Source organism: Dromaius novaehollandiae, chromosome 36, assembly GCF_036370855.1.
Source record: "Dromaius novaehollandiae isolate bDroNov1 chromosome 36, bDroNov1.hap1, whole genome shotgun sequence".
NCBI lineage: Eukaryota > Metazoa > Chordata > Aves > Casuariiformes > Dromaiidae > Dromaius > Dromaius novaehollandiae.
Window position 1 is genome coordinate 489,517 of NC_088135.1, and position 16,772 is coordinate 506,288.

At 71.2% G+C, this 16,772-nt stretch overlaps 2 protein-coding genes and 1 long non-coding RNA gene across 4 annotated transcripts; all 3 read left to right on the forward strand.

Moving 5' to 3' along the window:
• Positions 1-70: 70 nt before the first annotated feature.
• Positions 71-6,029, forward strand: PSMB5 (proteasome 20S subunit beta 5). The gene is made up of 4 exons (XM_064503308.1): positions 71-357; positions 1,406-1,712; positions 3,848-4,160; positions 5,889-6,029. Exons 1-3 carry the CDS (start codon positions 169-171, stop codon positions 4,138-4,140), a joined length of 789 nt encoding a protein of 262 aa, XP_064359378.1. The 5' UTR covers positions 71-168; the 3' UTR covers positions 4,141-4,160; positions 5,889-6,029.
• Positions 6,030-9,252: 3,223 nt separating this feature from the next.
• Positions 9,253-9,809, forward strand: LOC135325329 (uncharacterized). Its single transcript, XR_010386404.1, has 2 exons — positions 9,253-9,393; positions 9,482-9,809. It is a non-coding gene; the product is annotated as an uncharacterized LOC135325329 (long non-coding RNA).
• A 181-nt stretch (positions 9,810-9,990) lies between these two features.
• HAUS4 (HAUS augmin like complex subunit 4) lies at positions 9,991-16,306 on the forward strand. Of its 2 annotated transcripts, none has more exons than XM_064503292.1 (9): positions 9,991-10,251; positions 11,288-11,336; positions 11,415-11,533; positions 12,173-12,280; positions 12,814-12,912; positions 12,986-13,195; positions 13,266-13,396; positions 14,809-14,877; positions 14,994-16,306. In XM_064503292.1, exons 1-9 carry the CDS (start codon positions 10,006-10,008, stop codon positions 15,244-15,246), a joined length of 1,284 nt encoding a protein of 427 aa, XP_064359362.1. In that variant the 5' UTR covers positions 9,991-10,005; the 3' UTR covers positions 15,247-16,306. The 2 variants fall into 2 exon arrangements, with proteins under 2 accessions (XP_064359362.1, XP_064359363.1); XM_064503293.1 differs by having other exon boundaries at positions 12,242-12,280.
• The last annotated feature ends 466 nt before the right edge of the window (positions 16,307-16,772 follow it).

The window sequence follows — 16,772 nt, forward strand, 5'->3', positions numbered from 1 at the left end:
GCCCCGCGCCGGTGGCGCTGCTCCTCCTGCCGCGGCGCATGCGCCGGGGCGGCTGCCCGTGTCCAAAATGGCGGCGGCGGCGTCTAAACGCGGCCACGCGCGGCGGCGCCTTAAAGCGGCGGCGGCGCCTTAAAGGGGCGGCGCGCGGCGGCGCGGCCCCACTCCAAGATGGCGCTGGCGAGCGTGGTGCGGGGCGGCGAGCCCGACGCCGAGGCGGCCCCCGGCTTCTTCCCGCTCCTCGCCGCCCCCCGCGACCCGCCGGGGCCGCCGGGCCTCGCCGCCCCGGCCTGGGGCACCGCGGCCCCCCCGGGGCCCGGCATCGACGCGCTGCACGGCACCACCACGCTGGCCTTCAAGGTGGGCGGGGCGGAGAGGGGAGGGGCCAAGCCGCGCCCCCTCTCCCCCCCGGGGCGGGGGGGTGGTCGTGGGGGGCGAGGGGGGCGGGGCCAGCCCGGCGGGGGGGGCTGTGGGGGGGATCTCTGTGGGGCCAAGACCTGGGGGGGGGGGCGGCTCTGGGGCAGCATTGGGGGGGCTCTGTGGGGCTGAGCCCCGTCTCGGGGGTCTGCGTTGCTGGGGGGGGGTGTCTCTGTGGGGCTGAGCCCCGTCTCGGGGGTCTGCGTTGCTGTGGGGGGGCTCTCTGTGGGGCTGAGCCCCATCTCTGGGGTCTCCCTGGCCATGGGGGGGCTCTCTGTGGGGCTGAGCCCCATCTCTGTGGTCTCCCTGGTCATGGGGGGGGTCTCTGTGGGGCTGAGCCCCGTCTCGGGGGTCTCCCTGGGCATGGGGGGGTCTCTGTGGGGCTGAGCCCCATCTCTGGGGTCTACAAGGCTTCTGTGGGGCTGAGACTCTTCCATAGGGCCCCCAAGGTCCCCTAGTGGCTCCCCAAGGCTTCTATGGGGCTGATCCTTCTCCATAGGGCCCCCAAAGGCCCACAGTGGCTCCCCAAGGCTTCTATGGGGCCAAGCCTTCCCCATGGTGGCTCCCCAAGGCCCCATGGTGGCTCCCCAAGGCTTCTATGGGGCTGACCCTTCCCCATGGTGGGTGTCTAGGGCTTCTGTGGGGCTGACACTTTTCATAGGGTCCCCAAGGCCCCATAGTGGCTCCCCAAAGCTTCTATGGGGCTGACCCTTCTCCATAGGGTCCCCAAAGCCCCTTGGTGGCTCCCCAAAGCTTCTATGGGGCCAACCCTTCCCCATGGTGGCTCTCTAAGGTTTCTGTGGGGCTGACACTTTTCCATAGGGTCCCCAAGGCCCCATAGTGGCTCCCCAAAGCTTCTATGGGGCTGACCCTTCTCCATAGGGTCCCCAAAGCCCCATGGTGGCTCCCATGGGGCCGCGCGCCGCCCCTAGAGCCCCCCACGCCCCCCATCACACCCCCCTCACCCCCTCTTCCCCCCCCCCCCCCGCAGTTCGACCACGGCGTGGTGGTGGCGGTGGACTCGCGGGCCACGGCGGGCGCCTACATCGCCTCGCAGACGGTGCGGAAGGTGATCGAGATCAACGCCTGGCTGCTGGGCACCATGGCGGGCGGCGCCGCCGACTGCGGCTTCTGGCAGCGGCTGCTGGCCCGGCAGTGCCGCGTCTACGAGCTGCGCAACAAGGAGCCCATCTCGGTGGCCGCCGCCTCCAAGCTGCTGGCCAACATGGTCTACCAGTACAAGGGGCTGGGCCTCAGCATGGGCACCATGATCTGCGGCTGGGACAAGCGCGGGCCCGGTAGGGAGCACGCGGGGCTGCTCCCGCCCCCTAAGTGGTCCGGGGGTGGGGGCGGCGGGCGGGCGGGGGGCCGTGGGCACGGAGAGGAGTGGGGTGGTGGGCGACGGCGGGGTTGGTGGCCACGCGTGGGGGTCTGGGTCCCTGGAGGTGTGGGGGGTTGGTGGCCGTAGTTGGGGGTCGTTAGCCCCATAGATAGGTGGGATTGGGAGCCATGGATGTGGGTCCATAGCCCCATAGATAGGTGGGGTTGGTGGCCCTAGTTGGGGGTCGCTAGTCCCATAGATAGGTGGGGTTGGTGGCCCTAGTTGGGGGTCGCTAGTCCCATAGATAGGTGGGGTTGGTGGCCATAGTTGGGGGTCTGGGTTACTGGAGGTGTGGGGGGTTGGTGGCCGTAGTTGGGGGTCGTTAGCCCCATAGATAGGTGGGGTTGGTGGCCACGCGTGGGGGTCTGGGTCCCTGGAGGTGTGGGGGGTCGGTGGCCGTAGTTGGGGGTCGCTAGCCCCATAGATAGGTGGGGTCGGTGGCCGTAGTCGGGGGTCGCTAGCCCCATAGATAGGTGGGGTCGGTGGCCACGCGTGGGGGTCTGGGTCCCTGGAGGTGTGGGGGGTCGGTGGCCGTAGTTGGGGGTCGCTAGCCCCATAGATAGGTGGGGTGGGTGGCCATAGTTGGGGGTCTGGGTCCCTGGAGGTGTGGGGGGTTGGTGGCCCTAGTTGGGGGTCTGGGTCCCTGGAGGTGTGGGGGGTTGGTGGCCGTAGTCGGGGGTCGCTAGCCCCATAGATAGGTGGGGTTGGTGGCCACGCGTGGGGGTCTGGGTCCCTGGAGGTGTGGGGGGTCGGTGGCCGTAGTTGGGGGTCGCTAGCCCCATAGATAGGTGGGGTCGGTGGCCACGCGTGGGGGTCTGGGTCCCTGGAGGTGTGGGGGGTCGGTGGCCGTAGTTGGGGGTCGCTAGCCCCATAGATAGGTGGGGTGGGTGGCCATAGTTGGGGGTCTGGGTCCCTGGAGGTGTGGGGGGTTGGTGGCCCTAGTTGGGGGTCTGGGTCCCTGGAGGTGTGGGGGGTTGGTGGCCGTAGTTGGGGGTCGCTAGCCCCATAGATAGGTGGGGGTGGTGGCCATAGTTGGGGGTCTGGGTCCCTGGAGGTGTGGGGGGTTGGTGGCCGTAGTTGGGGGTCGCTAGCCCCATAGATAGGTGGGGGTGGTGGCCATAGTTGGGGGTCGCTAGCCCCATAGATAGGTGGGGTTGGTGGCCATCGTTGGGGGTCGCTAGCCCCATAGATAGGTGGGGTTGGTGGCCATAGTTGGGGGTCGCTGGCCCCATAGATAGGTGGGGTTGGTGGCCATAGTTGGGGGTCCCTCACCCCATAGGCAGGTTGGTGGCCACAGCTGGGGGTCACCAGCCCCATAGATAGGTGGGGGTTGGTGGCCATCGTTGGGGGTCGCTAGCCCCATAGATAGGTGGGGGTGGTGGCCATAGTTGGGGGTTGCTAGCCCCATAGATAGGTGGGGGTGGTGGCCACAGTTGGGGGTCGCTAGCCCCAGAAGTAGGTGGGGTTGGGAGCCATGGATGTGGGTCCCTAGCCCCATAGATAGGTGGGGTGGGTGGCCACAGTTGGGGGTCCCTAGCCCCAAAGTTGGCTGGGGTTGGTGGCCATAGTTGGGGGTCGCTAGCCCCAGAAGTAGGTGGGGTTGGTGGCCTTAGTTGGGGGTCGCTAGCCCCATAGATAGGTGGGGTTGGGAGCCATGGATGTGGGTTGCTAGCCCCATAGATAGGTGGGGTTGGTGGCCATAGTTGGGGGTCGCTAGCCCCATAGATAGGTGGGGTCGGTGGCCATGGTTGGGGGTCGCTAGCCCCATAGATAGGTGGGGTCGGTGGCCATTGTTGGGGGTCGCTAGCCCCATAGATAGGTGGGGTCGGTGGCCATAGTTGGGGGTCGCTGGCCCCGAAGACACATTGGTGGCCACACTCGGAGGTCGCCAGCCCCAGAAGTAGGTGCCTTGACGACCCCATGGGGTTGGCGACCCCCACGTTCCCGGTGCTGGGGGCCCCCCGAGCTGGACCCCCCCCCCGCCATAGGGTCTCGTGGGGCGCCCCACGGCGACGGCGGCCATGACACCCCCCCTCCCCCCCACACACACAGGGCTGTACTACGTGGACAGCGAGGGCACGCGGGTGCCGGGCCGGGCCTTCGCCGTGGGCTCGGGGGCCGCCTACGCCTACGGGGTGCTGGACCGCGGCTATGGGGCGGCGCTGGCCCCCGAGGCGGCCGCCGAGCTGGCCCGCCGCGCCGTCTTCCAGGCCGCCCGCCGCGACGCCTACTCGGGCGGCCGCGTCGCCGTCTACCACGTGGGGCCGGGCGGCTGGCGGCGCGTCTCCGTCGACAGCGTGGCCGACCTCCAGGAGGTCTACGGCGGCCCGGAGGGCCCCGCCTGAGCCGGGACGCCGGGGCCCCGGTGAGCGGGGCGGGGGTTGGGGGGCGGGGGTTGGGGGGCGGGACCCGCGGCGGGGGGGTTCTTTGCGGTTGAGAGCGTGGCGGCCGTCGTGGTTGGGGGGCGGGAGCTATGGGGAGAGGGTTCTCCATGGCCAAGAACATGGCGGCCGTCGTGGTTGGGGGGTGGGACCCATGGGGGGGGGTTCTTTGTGGTTGAGAACATGGCGGCCGTCGTGGTTGGGGGGTGGGAGCTATGGGGAGAGGGTTCTCCGTGGCCAAGAACATGGCAGCCATCGTGGTTGGGGGGTGGGAGCTATGGGGAGAAGGTTCTTTGCGGTTGAGAACATGGCGGCCATCGTGGTTGGGGGGTGGGACCCATGGTGGGGGGGTTCTTTGTGGTTGAGGTGATGGTGGCCATCATAGTTGGGGGGCAAGACCCATGGAGGAGGGTTCTTCATGCCCAAGAACATGGCGGCCATCATGGTTGGGGGGTGGGAGTGATGGGGGAGCGTTCTTCATGGTCAACGTGATGGCGGCCGTCGTGGTTGGGGGGTGAGACCCATGGGGGAGGGTTCTTTGCGGTAGAGAACATGGCGGCCGTCGTGGTTGGGGGGCGGGAGCTATGGGGAGAGGGTTCTTTGTGGTTGAGAACATGGCGGCCGTCGTGGTTGGGGGGTGGGAGTGATGGGGGAGCGTTCTCCATGGTTGAGGTGATGGTGGCCATCATAGTTGGGGGGCAAGACCCATGGAGGAGGGTTCTCCGTGACCAAGAACATGGCGGCTGTCGTGGTTGGGGGGTGGGAGCTATGGGGGGGGTTCTTTGTGGTTGAGAACATGGCGGCCGTCGTGGTTGGGGGGCGGGACCCATGGGGGGGGGGTTCTTTGTGGTTGAGAACATGGCGGCCGTCGTGGTTGGGGGGTGGGAGCTATGGGAGAAGGTTCTTTGTGGTTGAGAACATGGCGGCCGTCGTGGTTGGGGGGTGGGACCCATGGGGAGAGGGTTCTTTGCGGTTGAGAACATGGCGGCCGTCGTGGTTGGGGGGTGGGAGTGATGGGGGAGCGTTCTCCATGGTTGAGGTGATGGTGGCCATCATAGTTGGGGGGCAAGACCCATGGAGGAGGGTTCTCCGTGACCAAGAACATGGCGGCTGTCGTGGTTGGGGGGCGGGAGCTATGGGGGGGGGTTCTTTGCGGTTGAGAACATGGCGGCCGTCGTGGTTGGGGGGCGGGAGCTATGGGGAGAGGGTTCTTCATGGCCGAGAACATGGCGGCCGTCGTGGTTGGGGGGTGGGAGCTATGGGGGGGGTTCTTTGTGGTTGAGAACATGGCGGCCGTCGTGGTTGGGGGGTGGGAGCTATGGGGAGAGGGTTCTTTGTGGTTGAGAACATGGCGGCCGTCGTGGTTGGGGGGTGGGACCCATGGGGGAGGGTTCTTTGTGGTTGAGAACATGGCGGCCGTCGTGGTTGGGGGGCAGGACCCACGGCGGAGGGTCCTCCATGGCCGGGGACACGGCGGCCATCATGGTTGGGGGGCAGGACCCACGGCGGAGGGTCCTCCATGGCCGGGGACACGGCGGCCATCATGGTTGGGGGGCAGGACCCACGGCGGAGGGTCCTCCACGGCCGGGGACACGGCGGCCATCATGGTTGGGGGGCAGGACCCACGGCGGAGGGTCCTCCATGGCCAACATGATGGCGGCCATCATGGTTGGGGGGCAGGACCCACGGCGTGACGGCTCCCCACGGCGCAGGTGACCCCGGGACCCCGGCGGTGACGGACCTCCGCGGCCACCGTCGGGGACAGGCGGCGCTGGGACACCCCGGGGCAGGGGGCGGGGCTTGGGCGAGGCCCCGCCCCCTGCTCATTTGCATAAAGGCTGTTTGTCACCGCTGAGCAGCGTCGTCCATTGGGGACACGCGTGGGGGGGGAGGGGACACGGGAGGGGACACGTGTGCGGGGAGGGGACATAGGGGACACTTGGGGAGGGGGACACGTGTGGGGAGGGGACACAGGACACGTGGGGGGACATGGGACACGGGAGGGGACACGTATGTGGGAAGGGGACACGGGGACGCGTGTGCGGGGAGGGGACACGGGACACGGGAGGGGACATGGGACACGCGTGTGCGGGGAGGGGACATGGGACACGGGAGGGGACACGTGTGCGGGGAGGGGACATGGGGGACACGTGTGCGGGAGGGATACGGGCACGGGGGGGACATGGGACACGGGAGGGGACACGTATGTGGTGAGGGGACATGGGGACACGCGTGTGCAGGGAGGGGACACATGTGCAGGGAGGGGACATGGGACACGGGAGGGGACACGTGTGCGGGGAGGGGACATAGGGGACACGTGGGGAAGGGGACGTGTGGGGAGGGGACATGGGGACACGTGTGCGGGGAGGGGACATGGGGGACACGTGGGGAGGGGGACACGTGTGGGGAGGGGACATGGGACACGGACACGGGACACGGGAGGGGACACGTATGTGGGAAGAGGACACGGGGACATTGTGCGGGGAGGGGACATAGGGGACACGTGGGGAGGGGGACACGTGTGGGGAGGGGACATGGGACACGGGACACGGGAGGGGACACGTATGTGGGAAGGGGACATGGGGACACGCGTGTGCAGGGAGGGGACACGGGAGGGGACATGGGACACGTGTGCAAGAAGGCGTGTGTAGGGAGGGGACACGGGACATGGGAGGGGGACACGTGGGGAGGGGGACACGTGTGCGGGGGGACACGGGACACGGGAGGTGACACGTATGTGGTGAGGGGACATGGGGACACGTGTGCGGGGAGGGGACATAGGGGACACGTGGGGAGGGGGACACGTGTGCGGGGGGGACACAGGACACGTGGGGGGACATGGGACATGGGAGGGGACACGTGTGCGGGGAGGGGACATGGGGGACACGTGGGGAGGGGGACACGTGTGGGGAGGGGACATGGGACACGGGACACGGGAGGGGACACGTATGTGGGAAGGGGACATGGGGACACGCGTGTGCAGGGAGGGGACACGGGAGGGGACACGTGTGCAGGGAGGGGACATGGGACACAGGAGGGGACACGTGTGCAAGGAGGGGACACGGGAGGGGGACACGTGTGGGGAGGGGACACAGGACATGTGGGGGGACATGGGACACGTATGTGGGAAGGGGACATGGGGACACGCGTGTGCAGGGAGGGGACACGGGGGGGGACACTGCACACGCGTGTGCACCCCTGGGAGCCGGGCGCTTGCCGTGTGCACCGTGCCGCGTGTGCCTGGCGTGTGCATGCGTGTGCATGCGTGTGCGGCACGGGGCTTGGCGTGTGCACGGACACGCGTGTGCAGGGGGCTGCCCTGTCCCCCCCAAGATGGCCGCCGGCGGCCATTAAAAGCCCCCCCCCGGACGCCTTTGATTGGCGGCCGCCGCAGCCAATGGGAGCCGCCGCCTGGCGGGGGGCGGGGCCATGTCCACGGCTGCACACGCGGCCCTCGTTTGCATGTATGCTAATGAGCTGCCCCAGGGGCTGCTGGGAGCGGGGGGGTGCCGGGGTCGTCCCTGGGGGCTGAGGGGTCCTTCATCCCGCCGTGGGGCAGGTCCAGGGGTCCTCCATCCCGCCGTGGGGCAGGTCCATGGGGCCTCCATCCCGCCGTGGGGCAGGTCAATGGGGCCTCCATCCCGCCGTGGGGCAGGTCAATGGGGCCTCCATCCCGCCATGGGGCAGGTCCAGGGGGCCTCCATCCCGCCGTGGGGCAGGTCCATGGGGCCTCCATCCCGCTGTGGGGCAGGTCCAGCGGTCCTTCATCCCGCCGTGGGGCAGGTCCATGGGGCCTCCATCCCGCCGTGGGGCAGGTCCATGGGGTCCTTCATCCCGCCGTGGGGCAGGTCCAGGGGTCCTTCATCCCGCCGTGGGGCAGGTCCATGGGGCCTCCATCCCGCCGTGGGGCAGGTCCAGCGGTCCTTCATCCCGCCGTGGGGCAGGTCCATGGGGCCTCCATCCCGCCGTGGGGCAGGTCCATGGGGTCCTTCATCCCGCCGTGGGGCAGGTCCAGGGGTCCTTCATCCCGCCGTGGGGCAGGTCCAGGGGTCCTTCACCCCGCCGTGGGGCAGGTCCAGGGGTCCTTCATCCCGCCGTGGGGCAGGTCCATGGGGCCTCCATCCCGCCGTGGGGCAGGTCAATGGGGCCTCCATCCCGCCGTGGGGCAGGTCAATGGGGCCTCCATCCCGCCGTGGGGCAGGTCCATGGGGTCTTCATCCCGCCGTGGGGCAGGTCCATGGGGCCTCCATCCTGCTGTGGGGCAGGTCCATGGGGCCTCCATCCCGCCGTGGGGCAGGTCCATGGGGCCTCCATCCTGCTGTGGGGCAGGTCCATGGGGCCTCCATCCCACCGTGGGGCAGGTCCATGGGGCCTCCATCCCGCCGTGGGGCAGGTCCATGGGGCCTCCATCCCACCGTGGGGCAGGTCCATGGGGCCTCCATCCCGCCGTGGGGCAGGTCAATGGGTCCTCCATCCCGCCGTGGGGCAGGTCCATGGGGTCCTTCATCCCGCCGTGGGGCAGGTCCAGGGGTCCTTCATCCCGCCGTGGGGCAGGTCCAGGGGTCCTTCATCCCGCCGTGGGGCAGGTCCATGGGGCCTCCATCCCGCCGTGGGGCAGGTCAATGGGTCCTTCATCCCGCCGTGGGGCAGGTCAATGGGGCCTCCATCCCGCCGTGGGGCAGGTCCATGGGGCCTCCATCCCGCTGTGGGGCAGGTCCAGGGGTCCTTCATCCCGCCGTGGGGCAGGTCCATGGGGTCTCCATCCCGCTGTGGGGCAGGTCCAGGGGTCCTTCATCCCGCCGTGGGGCAGGTCCATGGGGCCTCCATCCCGCCGTGGGGCAGGTCAATGGGTCCTTCATCCCGCCGTGGGGCAGATCCATGGGTCCTTCATCCCGCCGTGGGGCAGGTCCAGGGGGCCTTCATCCCGCCGTGGGGCAGGTCCATGGGGCCTCCATCCCGCCGTGGGGCAGGTCCAGGGGTCCTCCATCCCGCCGTGGGGCAGGTCCAGGGGTCCTCCATCCCGCCGTGGGGCAGGTCCATGGGGTCTCCATCCCGCCATGGGGCAGATCCATGGGGTCTCCATCCCGCCGTGGGGCAGGTCCATGGGTCCTTCATCCCGCTGTGGGGCAGGTCCATGGGGTCCTTCATCCCGCCCTAGACCCCGGCAAGGGGCTGCGCGAGCGCGAGGAGAAGAAGCTGCGGAGCCGCCGCTACCGGGTACGGCGGGGGGGGGGGGACACGGTGGCGGGGGGGGGGACACGGTGCCACCGCGGTGTCCCCAACGCCCCCCTCCCCCCCCCCGCAGCTCTTCGCCCACCGGACGGGGACGGCGGAGCGGCGCCGCTGGGCCGGGGCCACCGAGGAGCTGGTGTCGGACGAGGAGGCCGGGGCCGGGGCGCCGGGGCTGTGGGTGGCGCGGCCCCCCCCGCCGCCAAGCCCAACTGCGTCTACGGGCCCCCCTCCCACCGGCCGCCCTCCGCCGAGGTCCGCCGCCTGCCCCCGCACCCCTACGGCCCCGCCTACGCCGCCCCGGGCCCCGGACCCTTCGGGGGCGTCAAGGTGGAGAAGGACGAGCGAGCGGGGCCGGTTGTTTCCCCCCCCCCCTCCCCGAACACGAGCCCTCGTTTGTACAATCCGTGTTGCAGCGTCTCTTTCTTGCGCCGGACGCCTTGGGGGGGGGCGGCTCCGCGGGAGTAGCCATCATTAGGGGCCAGAGTGAACGCGCGCGCCTGGCAGGGACGGGGGAGGCAGAAGCGGCGGCGGCGCCCCCTGCATCCGCACTGCGCATGCGCGGGGCGGCCGGGCAGAGCCTCTCTCCCCGCACTGCGCATGCGCTGCCCTCACGGCGCGTCCTCTCCGCACTGCGCCTGCGCTATCCGCACGGCGGGAAGCCTTCCCCAGCCACCGCGCATGCGCAGAGCGCCTCCGCTCCCGGCCCCGCCTCCCATTGGCCGCTCCCCCGGCTTCGCCCCGCCCCGCCGCGCTCCCATTGGCCCGCGCAGGGCAGCGGGGCGGGGCTCCCCCTCTGAGGCGAGGCGCGCGCGCTCGGGCGGCTGCGGGGAGCCTGTGGCGGCGGTAACGGCCGCGCCGGGGGGGGGGGGGCAGGTCCGGGGGGGGTAAAGGGGGCCCTATGGGGGGGGTCCGGGCCCTATAGGGGGGGACCGGCCATGGGGGGGTCCTGGGGGGGGACACGGGCCCTATAGGGGGACACAGGCCCCGGGGGGGGCTGCATGGGGGGGGACACAGGCCCCGGGGGGGGCTGCATGGGGGGGACACGGGCTCTATAGGGGGACACAGGCCATGGGGGGGGCTGCATGGGGGGGACACGGGCCCTGGGGGGGCTGCATGGGGGGGACACGGGCCCTATAGGGGGACACAGGCCATGGGGGGGTCCTGGGGGGGGACACGGGCCCTGGGGGGGACCTATATGGGGGGGACACGGGCCCTATAGGGGGACACAGGCCATGGGGGGGTCCTGGGGGGGGACACGGGCCCTGGGGGGGCTGCATGGGGGGGACACGGGCCCTATAGGGGGACACAGGCCATGGGGGGGTCCTGGGGGGGGACACGGGCCCTGGGGGGGACCTATATGGGGGGGACACGGGCCCTATAGGGGGACACAGGCCATGGGGGGGTCCTGGGGGGGGACACGGGCCCTGGGGGGGCTGCATGGGGGGGACACGGGCCCTATAGGGGGACACAGGCCATGGGGGGGTCCTGGGGGGGGACACGGGCCCTGGGGGGGCTGCATGGGGGGGACACGGGCTCTATAGGGGGACACAGGCCATGGGGGGTCCTATGGGGGGGGGACAGGCCCTGGGGGGGCTGCATGGGGGGGACACAGGCCCTGGGAGGGTCCTGGGGGGGGACACGAGCCCTGGGGGGGCTGCATGGGGGGGACACGGGCTCTATGGGGGGGGGCAATCCCCTGGAGAGGGGCATTATGGGTGCTGGGGGGGTTGGCGTGACCCAGCGAGGGGCATTATGGGTATTGGGGGGGGTGACATGACTCACCGAGGGGCATTATGGGTATTGGGGGGGTGACATGACCCACTGAGGGGCATTATGGGTACTGGGGGGGGTGACACCCCCCCCCCGTGCCCCATTGCAGGCGATGGCGCTGGACGGGGGGCTGCCGGGTGCCGAACTGCTGCTGCCAGGTATGACGGGGGGGGGGTTAACGAGGGGGGTTAATGAGGCGGGGGGTTAACGAGGGGGCTAACGAGGGGCCCCCGCAGGGGGGGCGGCCCCCGAGGAGCTGGGGGCCCGGCCGGGGCTGGCGCGGCTGCTGCGGGGCCTCGGCGGCGCCCTGGGGCCCGACGGACTGAGCTGCGGCCTGCGCCGGCGCCTCGAGCAGGTGGGGACGCGCCCGGGGGGGGGCAGGGGACATGGGGGGGGACCTGGGGGATGGGGGGGGGACCTGGGGGATGGGGGGGGGCATGGGGACGTGGAGAGGGGACGTGGGGACACGGAGGGGGGTGAGAGAGGGACACGGAGGGGACATGGGGACGTGAAGGGGGGGCGTGGGGGGAACGTGGGGACACGGAGGGGGACGTGGAGGGGACACGGGGGGACCTGGGGGGGCCACGTGGACCTGGAGGGGACAGGGGGTGACGCAGAGGGGACATGGGGGGGACACGGGGGGGTGAAGGAGGCACATGGGGGGATGCAGAGGGGACACAGGGACACAGGGGGGACATGGAGGGGGATGGGGGATGTGGGGGGGACACAGGGCCATGGGGGGGCCATGGGGGGACACGAAGGGGACGCAGGGGGACGCAGGGGGGACATGGGGGGGATGGAGGGGACTGGGGGGGGCATGGGGACACATGGAGGTGACACGGGGATGGAGGGGACACGGAAGGGAAATGGGAGGACAGAGAAATGTGGGGGGGATATTGGGGGACAGGGAGATGTGGGGGGATATAGGGGGACCTGGGGACGCGGGGGGGACAGGAGGGGACCCAGGGGACGCGGTGACACGGGGGGGTCGCAGGCGGAGGCGGGGCTGCGGGCGCAGCGCGGGGCCTGGCTGCGCTGGGAGACTCTCTGGCGGCTGCTGCAGGAGGCGGCGCGGGAGCCCCCCCCCGCCACCGGGGGCCCGGTGAGCCCCCCCCCCGCCCCGCGGCATGCTGGGAAGGGTCTCGCCAACCCCGGGGCACGCTGGGAAGGGCCCCGGGGAGTGCTGGGAAGGGTCACGGCAACCCGGGGGGGCTGGGAAGGGCCCTGGGGGGGGCTGGGAAGGGTCCTGCTAACCCTAGGGGGTGCTGGGAAGAGTCCCGCCAACCCCAGGGGGTGCTGGGAAGGGTCCCGCCAACCCCAGGGGGTGCTGGGAAGGGTCTGGCCAACCCCAGGGCATGCTGGGAAGGCTCCTGCCAGCCCCGGGGGGTGCTGGGAAGGGTCTGGCCAACCCCACGGGGTGCCGGGAAGGGTCCTGTCAGCCCCAGAGCATGCTGGGAAGGGTCCCACCAACCCCAGGGGGTGCTGGGAAGAGTCACGCCAACCCCAGGGGGTGCTGGGAAGGGTGCCGCCAACCCCAGGGGGTGCTGGGAAGGCTCATGCCAACCCCAGGGGGTTCTGGGAAGGCTCACGCCAACCCCAGGGCATGCTGGGAAGGCTCACGCTCCCCCCCCACAGCTGGGAGCGGCGCTGGACCGGACCCTGCTGCTGGCAGAGCTGCGCCGCGGCCCGGCCCCGCCCCCCGCCGGCCTGGCCCCGCCCCCGCCCCCCGCCCAGGTAGGCAGCCCCGCCCCCGAGGGGCCCAGGCGTCCGGGCTGCACCCCCCACACCCCCCCTTTGTGCCCCCCAGGAACGGGCCCTGCTGCTGGCGGAGCTGGAGCGGCGCCTGGGCGCCAAGGCCCGCGAGCTGCGCGCCTACCACGGCGGCGACGTCAGCGGTGACGTCAGCGGTGACGTCAGCGAGGCGGCGGCGGGCGAGCGGCGGCGGCTGCGGGACGCCCGGGCCCGCGGGCGGGACTTGGCCGAGCTGCTGGAGCGCCAGCGCCGGGCCTACCCCCAGGTGGGCGTCGCCTCGCGGGTCCCCGCGGCGTGATGTCATGTGTGACGTCACAGGTGATGTCACCCGCTAGGCCCTGGGGCGCTGCGGGGAGCTGCTGGGGCGCCTGGCCCGCGAGCAGCGCCTGGGGGCCCAGGCGTCCCTCGACCGGCGCCGCGCCGACTACCTGGAGGCCAAGGGCGCCGCCATGTTGCTCAAGATCCGGTGAGCGTCCCCCCCCGCGCGGTGACAGTGACACCCCGCCACCGGTGACAGTGACACCCCCACGCGGGTGACGCCAACGCCGGGAACGCCGTGGTTGTGTCAACCCCCCCCGGTCGCGTCAACCGCCTCGGTCATGTCAACCCTGGGGACGTCGGGGTCACGCCAACCTCCCCATGGTGACGCCAACCCTGGTGGCATCACGGTGACGTCAGTCCTGGGGACGTCACAGTCGTGTCCACCCGCTCCTGGTCATACCAAGCCCGGGGACGTGGTCCCTGTGCCACCTGGTGTCCCCGAGTGTCCCCGTGTCCCTGTGCCACCTCCCTGTGTCCCCAAGTGCCCCCGTGTCCCCGTGCCACTTCCCTGTGTCCCTGGGTGTCCCCAAATGTCCCTGTGTCCCCAAGTGTCCCCATGTCTCTGTGTCACCTCCCCATGTCTCTGCGTGTTCCTGTGTCACCTCCCTGTGTCCCCGAGTGTCCCCAAGTGTCCCCACGTCGTCATGCCACCTCCAAGTGTCCCCGTGTCACCTCTCCATGTCCCTGAGTGTCCCCATGTCCCCAAGTGTCCTCGTGTCCCTATGCCACCTCTGAGTGTCCCTGCGTGTCCCCATGTCCCTGTGTTACCTCCCTGTGTCTCTGCGTGTCCCCGTGTCCCTGTGTCACCTCCCTGTGTCCCCAAGTGTCCCCATGTCCCGTGTCACCTCCCCATGTCCCCGCGTGTCCCCGTGTCCATGTGTCAGCTCTGAGCATCCTTGCACCTCTGCGCCACCTCCACATGTCCCCAAGTGTCCCCATGTCCCTGTGCCACCTCCCCATGTCCCCAAGTGTCCCCGTGTCCCTGTGCCACCTCACTGTGTCCCCAAGTGTCCCCATGTCCCCGTGCCACTTCCCTGTGTCCCTGGGTGTCCCCAAATGTCCCTGTGTCCCCAAGTGTCCCCATGTCCCTGTGTCACTTCCCCATGTCTCTGCGTGTCCCTGTGTCACCTCCGTGTGTCCCCGAGTGTCCCCAAGTGTCCCCGTGTTCTCATGCCACCTCCCCATGTCTCTGCGTGTCCCCGTGTCCATGTGTCAGCTCTGAGCATCCTTGTGCCTCTGTGCCACCTCTTCACGTCCCCAAGTGTCCCCATGTCCCTGTGCCACCTCCCCATGTCCCCAAGTGTCCCCACATCCTCATGCCACCTCCCCACATCCCTGAGTGTCCCCATGTCCCCTCCCCATGTCCCTGCGTGTCCCCGTGTCCCTGTGTCACCTCCGAGCGTCTCTGCGTCCCCGTGCCGACTCCCAACATCCCCGAGTGTCCCCCTGTCCCTGCGCCACCTCCCCATGTCCCCGAGTGTCCCCGTGTCCCTGCGCCACCTCCCCGTGTCCCTGCGTGTCCCCGTGTCCCCGTGCCACCTCCCCGTGTCCCCGCAGGCTGGAGGAGCTGACGCTGCTGCTGGACACCTACCCCCCCGCCAAGGTGGAGGCCCACCGCCACATCCGGTGCGTCCTGCCCGGCCCCACGCGTGTCCCCGCGTCCCCACGCACCCCCACGAACACGGCGGCGTGCCAGCGCCGTGCTGGCGTGACGGTGGCGTGACGGTGGCGTGTGCCGGCAGGGCGGCGCTGGAGGGGGCGGCGGGGCGGGCGGGGGCGGAGGCGGGGGCGGCGCGGGCGGCGCTGGGGGCCTTCGGGGCGCTGGGCCCCGGCTTCGGGGCGCTGGCCCGCGAGTACGGCCGCCTGCACCGCCTGCGCCGCCACCGCCGCTGGGCCCTGCGCCAGCTCCGCCCCCCCGGCCCCGGCCCCGCCCCCCCGGGGGGGCACCGGCCCCCGGCGACGGCCCCCGGCGACGGCGACGGCGACGCCCCGTGACCCCGGCGGCGACCCCGTGACCCTGGCGGCGACCCTGGTGACCACCCCACGATGACCCTGGCGACGGCCCTGCGACCCTGGCGACGACCCCGGCAATGGCCCCGTGACCCCGGTGACGGCCCTGTGACCCTGGCGACGACCCCGTGACCCTGGCGGCGACCCCGGCAACAGCCCCGTGACCCTGGCGACGACCCCGTGATGCTGGCGACGACCCTGGTGATGACCCTACGATGACACCGGTGACGGCCCTGCGACCCTGGCGACGACCCCGGCAATGGCCCCGTGACCCCGGTGACGGCCCTGTGACCCTGGCGACGACCCCGTGACCCTGGCGGCGACCCCGGCAACAGCCCCGTGACCCTGGCGACGACCCCATGACCCTGGTGATGACCCCGGCAACAGCCCCGTGACCCTGGCGACGACCCCGTGACCCTGGCGACGACCCTGGTGACGACCCCACGATGACCCTGGTGACGACCCCGTGACCCTGGTGATGACCCTGGCAACAGCCCCGTGACCCCGGTGACGACCCCGTGACCCTGGCGATGACCCCGGTGACAACCCCGCATCCCTGGCGACAGCCCCGCGACGGCCCCAGCGGTGACCCCGACAATGACCCCGTGACCACGGTGACGACCCCGGCAATGACCCCGTGACCCTGGCGATGACCTGGCGATGACCCCAGCGATGACCCCGTGGCCCTGGTGATGACCCCGGTGATGACCATGTGACCCCGGTGATGACCCCACGACCCCAATGATGACCCCATGGCTCTGAGGACGACCCCGGTGATGACCCCATGACCCCAGTGGCGACCTATGACCCCATGATGCCAGCGACGGCCCCGTGGCCCCGGCAACAACCTTGACGACCCCGTGACCCTAGTGATGACCCCGGTGACGACCCCACGACCCCAGCGATGACCCCGCAACCCCGGCGGCGACCCTGTGACCCTGACGATGACCCCTGACCCCTGTAACCCTGGTGGCGGCCCCGGGGTCGCGAACTCTGACCCCGGCCCCGCCCCCGTGACCCCAATAAAGCCGCCTGCACCCCCCCACCTCGGCCTCCATCCCTGCGTGGGGGCGTGGCCAGCGCGGGGGGGCGTGGCCACATGCCGCGCACCGATTGGCTGTCCGCCCCCAGGGGGCGGGGCCCCGCGGCAGAGCGCCGGGCGGGAAGGGGAGAACAGGTGCTGCGCGTGGGGGCGTGGCCGTCGTGTGGTGGGCGGCGCGCCATTGGCTGTCCGCCCCCAGGGGGCGGGGCCACGCGGCGGCACGCCGGGCGGGAAGCGGAGAACAGGTGCTGCGCGTGGGGGCGTGGCCGTCGTGTGGTGGGCGGCGCGCCATTGGCTGTCCGCCCCCAGGGGGCGGGGCCACGCGGCGGCGCGCCGGGCGGGAAGCGGAGAACAGGTGCTGCGCGTGGGGGCGTGGCCGTCGTGTGGTGGGCGGCGCGCCATTGGCTGTCCGCCCCCAGGGGGCGGGTTCCACGAGCGGGGAAGCGCGCGGCGCCCCATTGGCCGGCCG

Bases quoted from the DNA above. Each gene is read 5' to 3' on its own strand.
- PSMB5 (XM_064503308.1), top strand. From the start codon at position 169: ATGGCGCTGGCGAGCGTGGTGCGGGGCGGCGAGCCCGACGCCGAGGCG. The intron at 358-1,405 runs GTGGGCGGGGCG...CCCCCCCCGCAG, and splicing joins CCACCACGCTGGCCTTCAAG to TTCGACCACGGCGTGGTGGT. The intron at 1,713-3,847 runs GTAGGGAGCACG...CCACACACACAG, and splicing joins CTGGGACAAGCGCGGGCCCG to GGCTGTACTACGTGGACAGC.
- HAUS4 (XM_064503292.1), top strand. From the start codon at position 10,006: ATGCGCTGCCCTCACGGCGCGTCCTCTCCGCACTGCGCCTGCGCTATC. The intron at 10,252-11,287 runs GTAACGGCCGCG...GCCCCATTGCAG, and splicing joins GCGGGGAGCCTGTGGCGGCG to GCGATGGCGCTGGACGGGGG. The intron at 12,281-12,813 runs GTGAGCCCCCCC...CCCCCCCCACAG, and splicing joins CCCCCGCCACCGGGGGCCCG to CTGGGAGCGGCGCTGGACCG.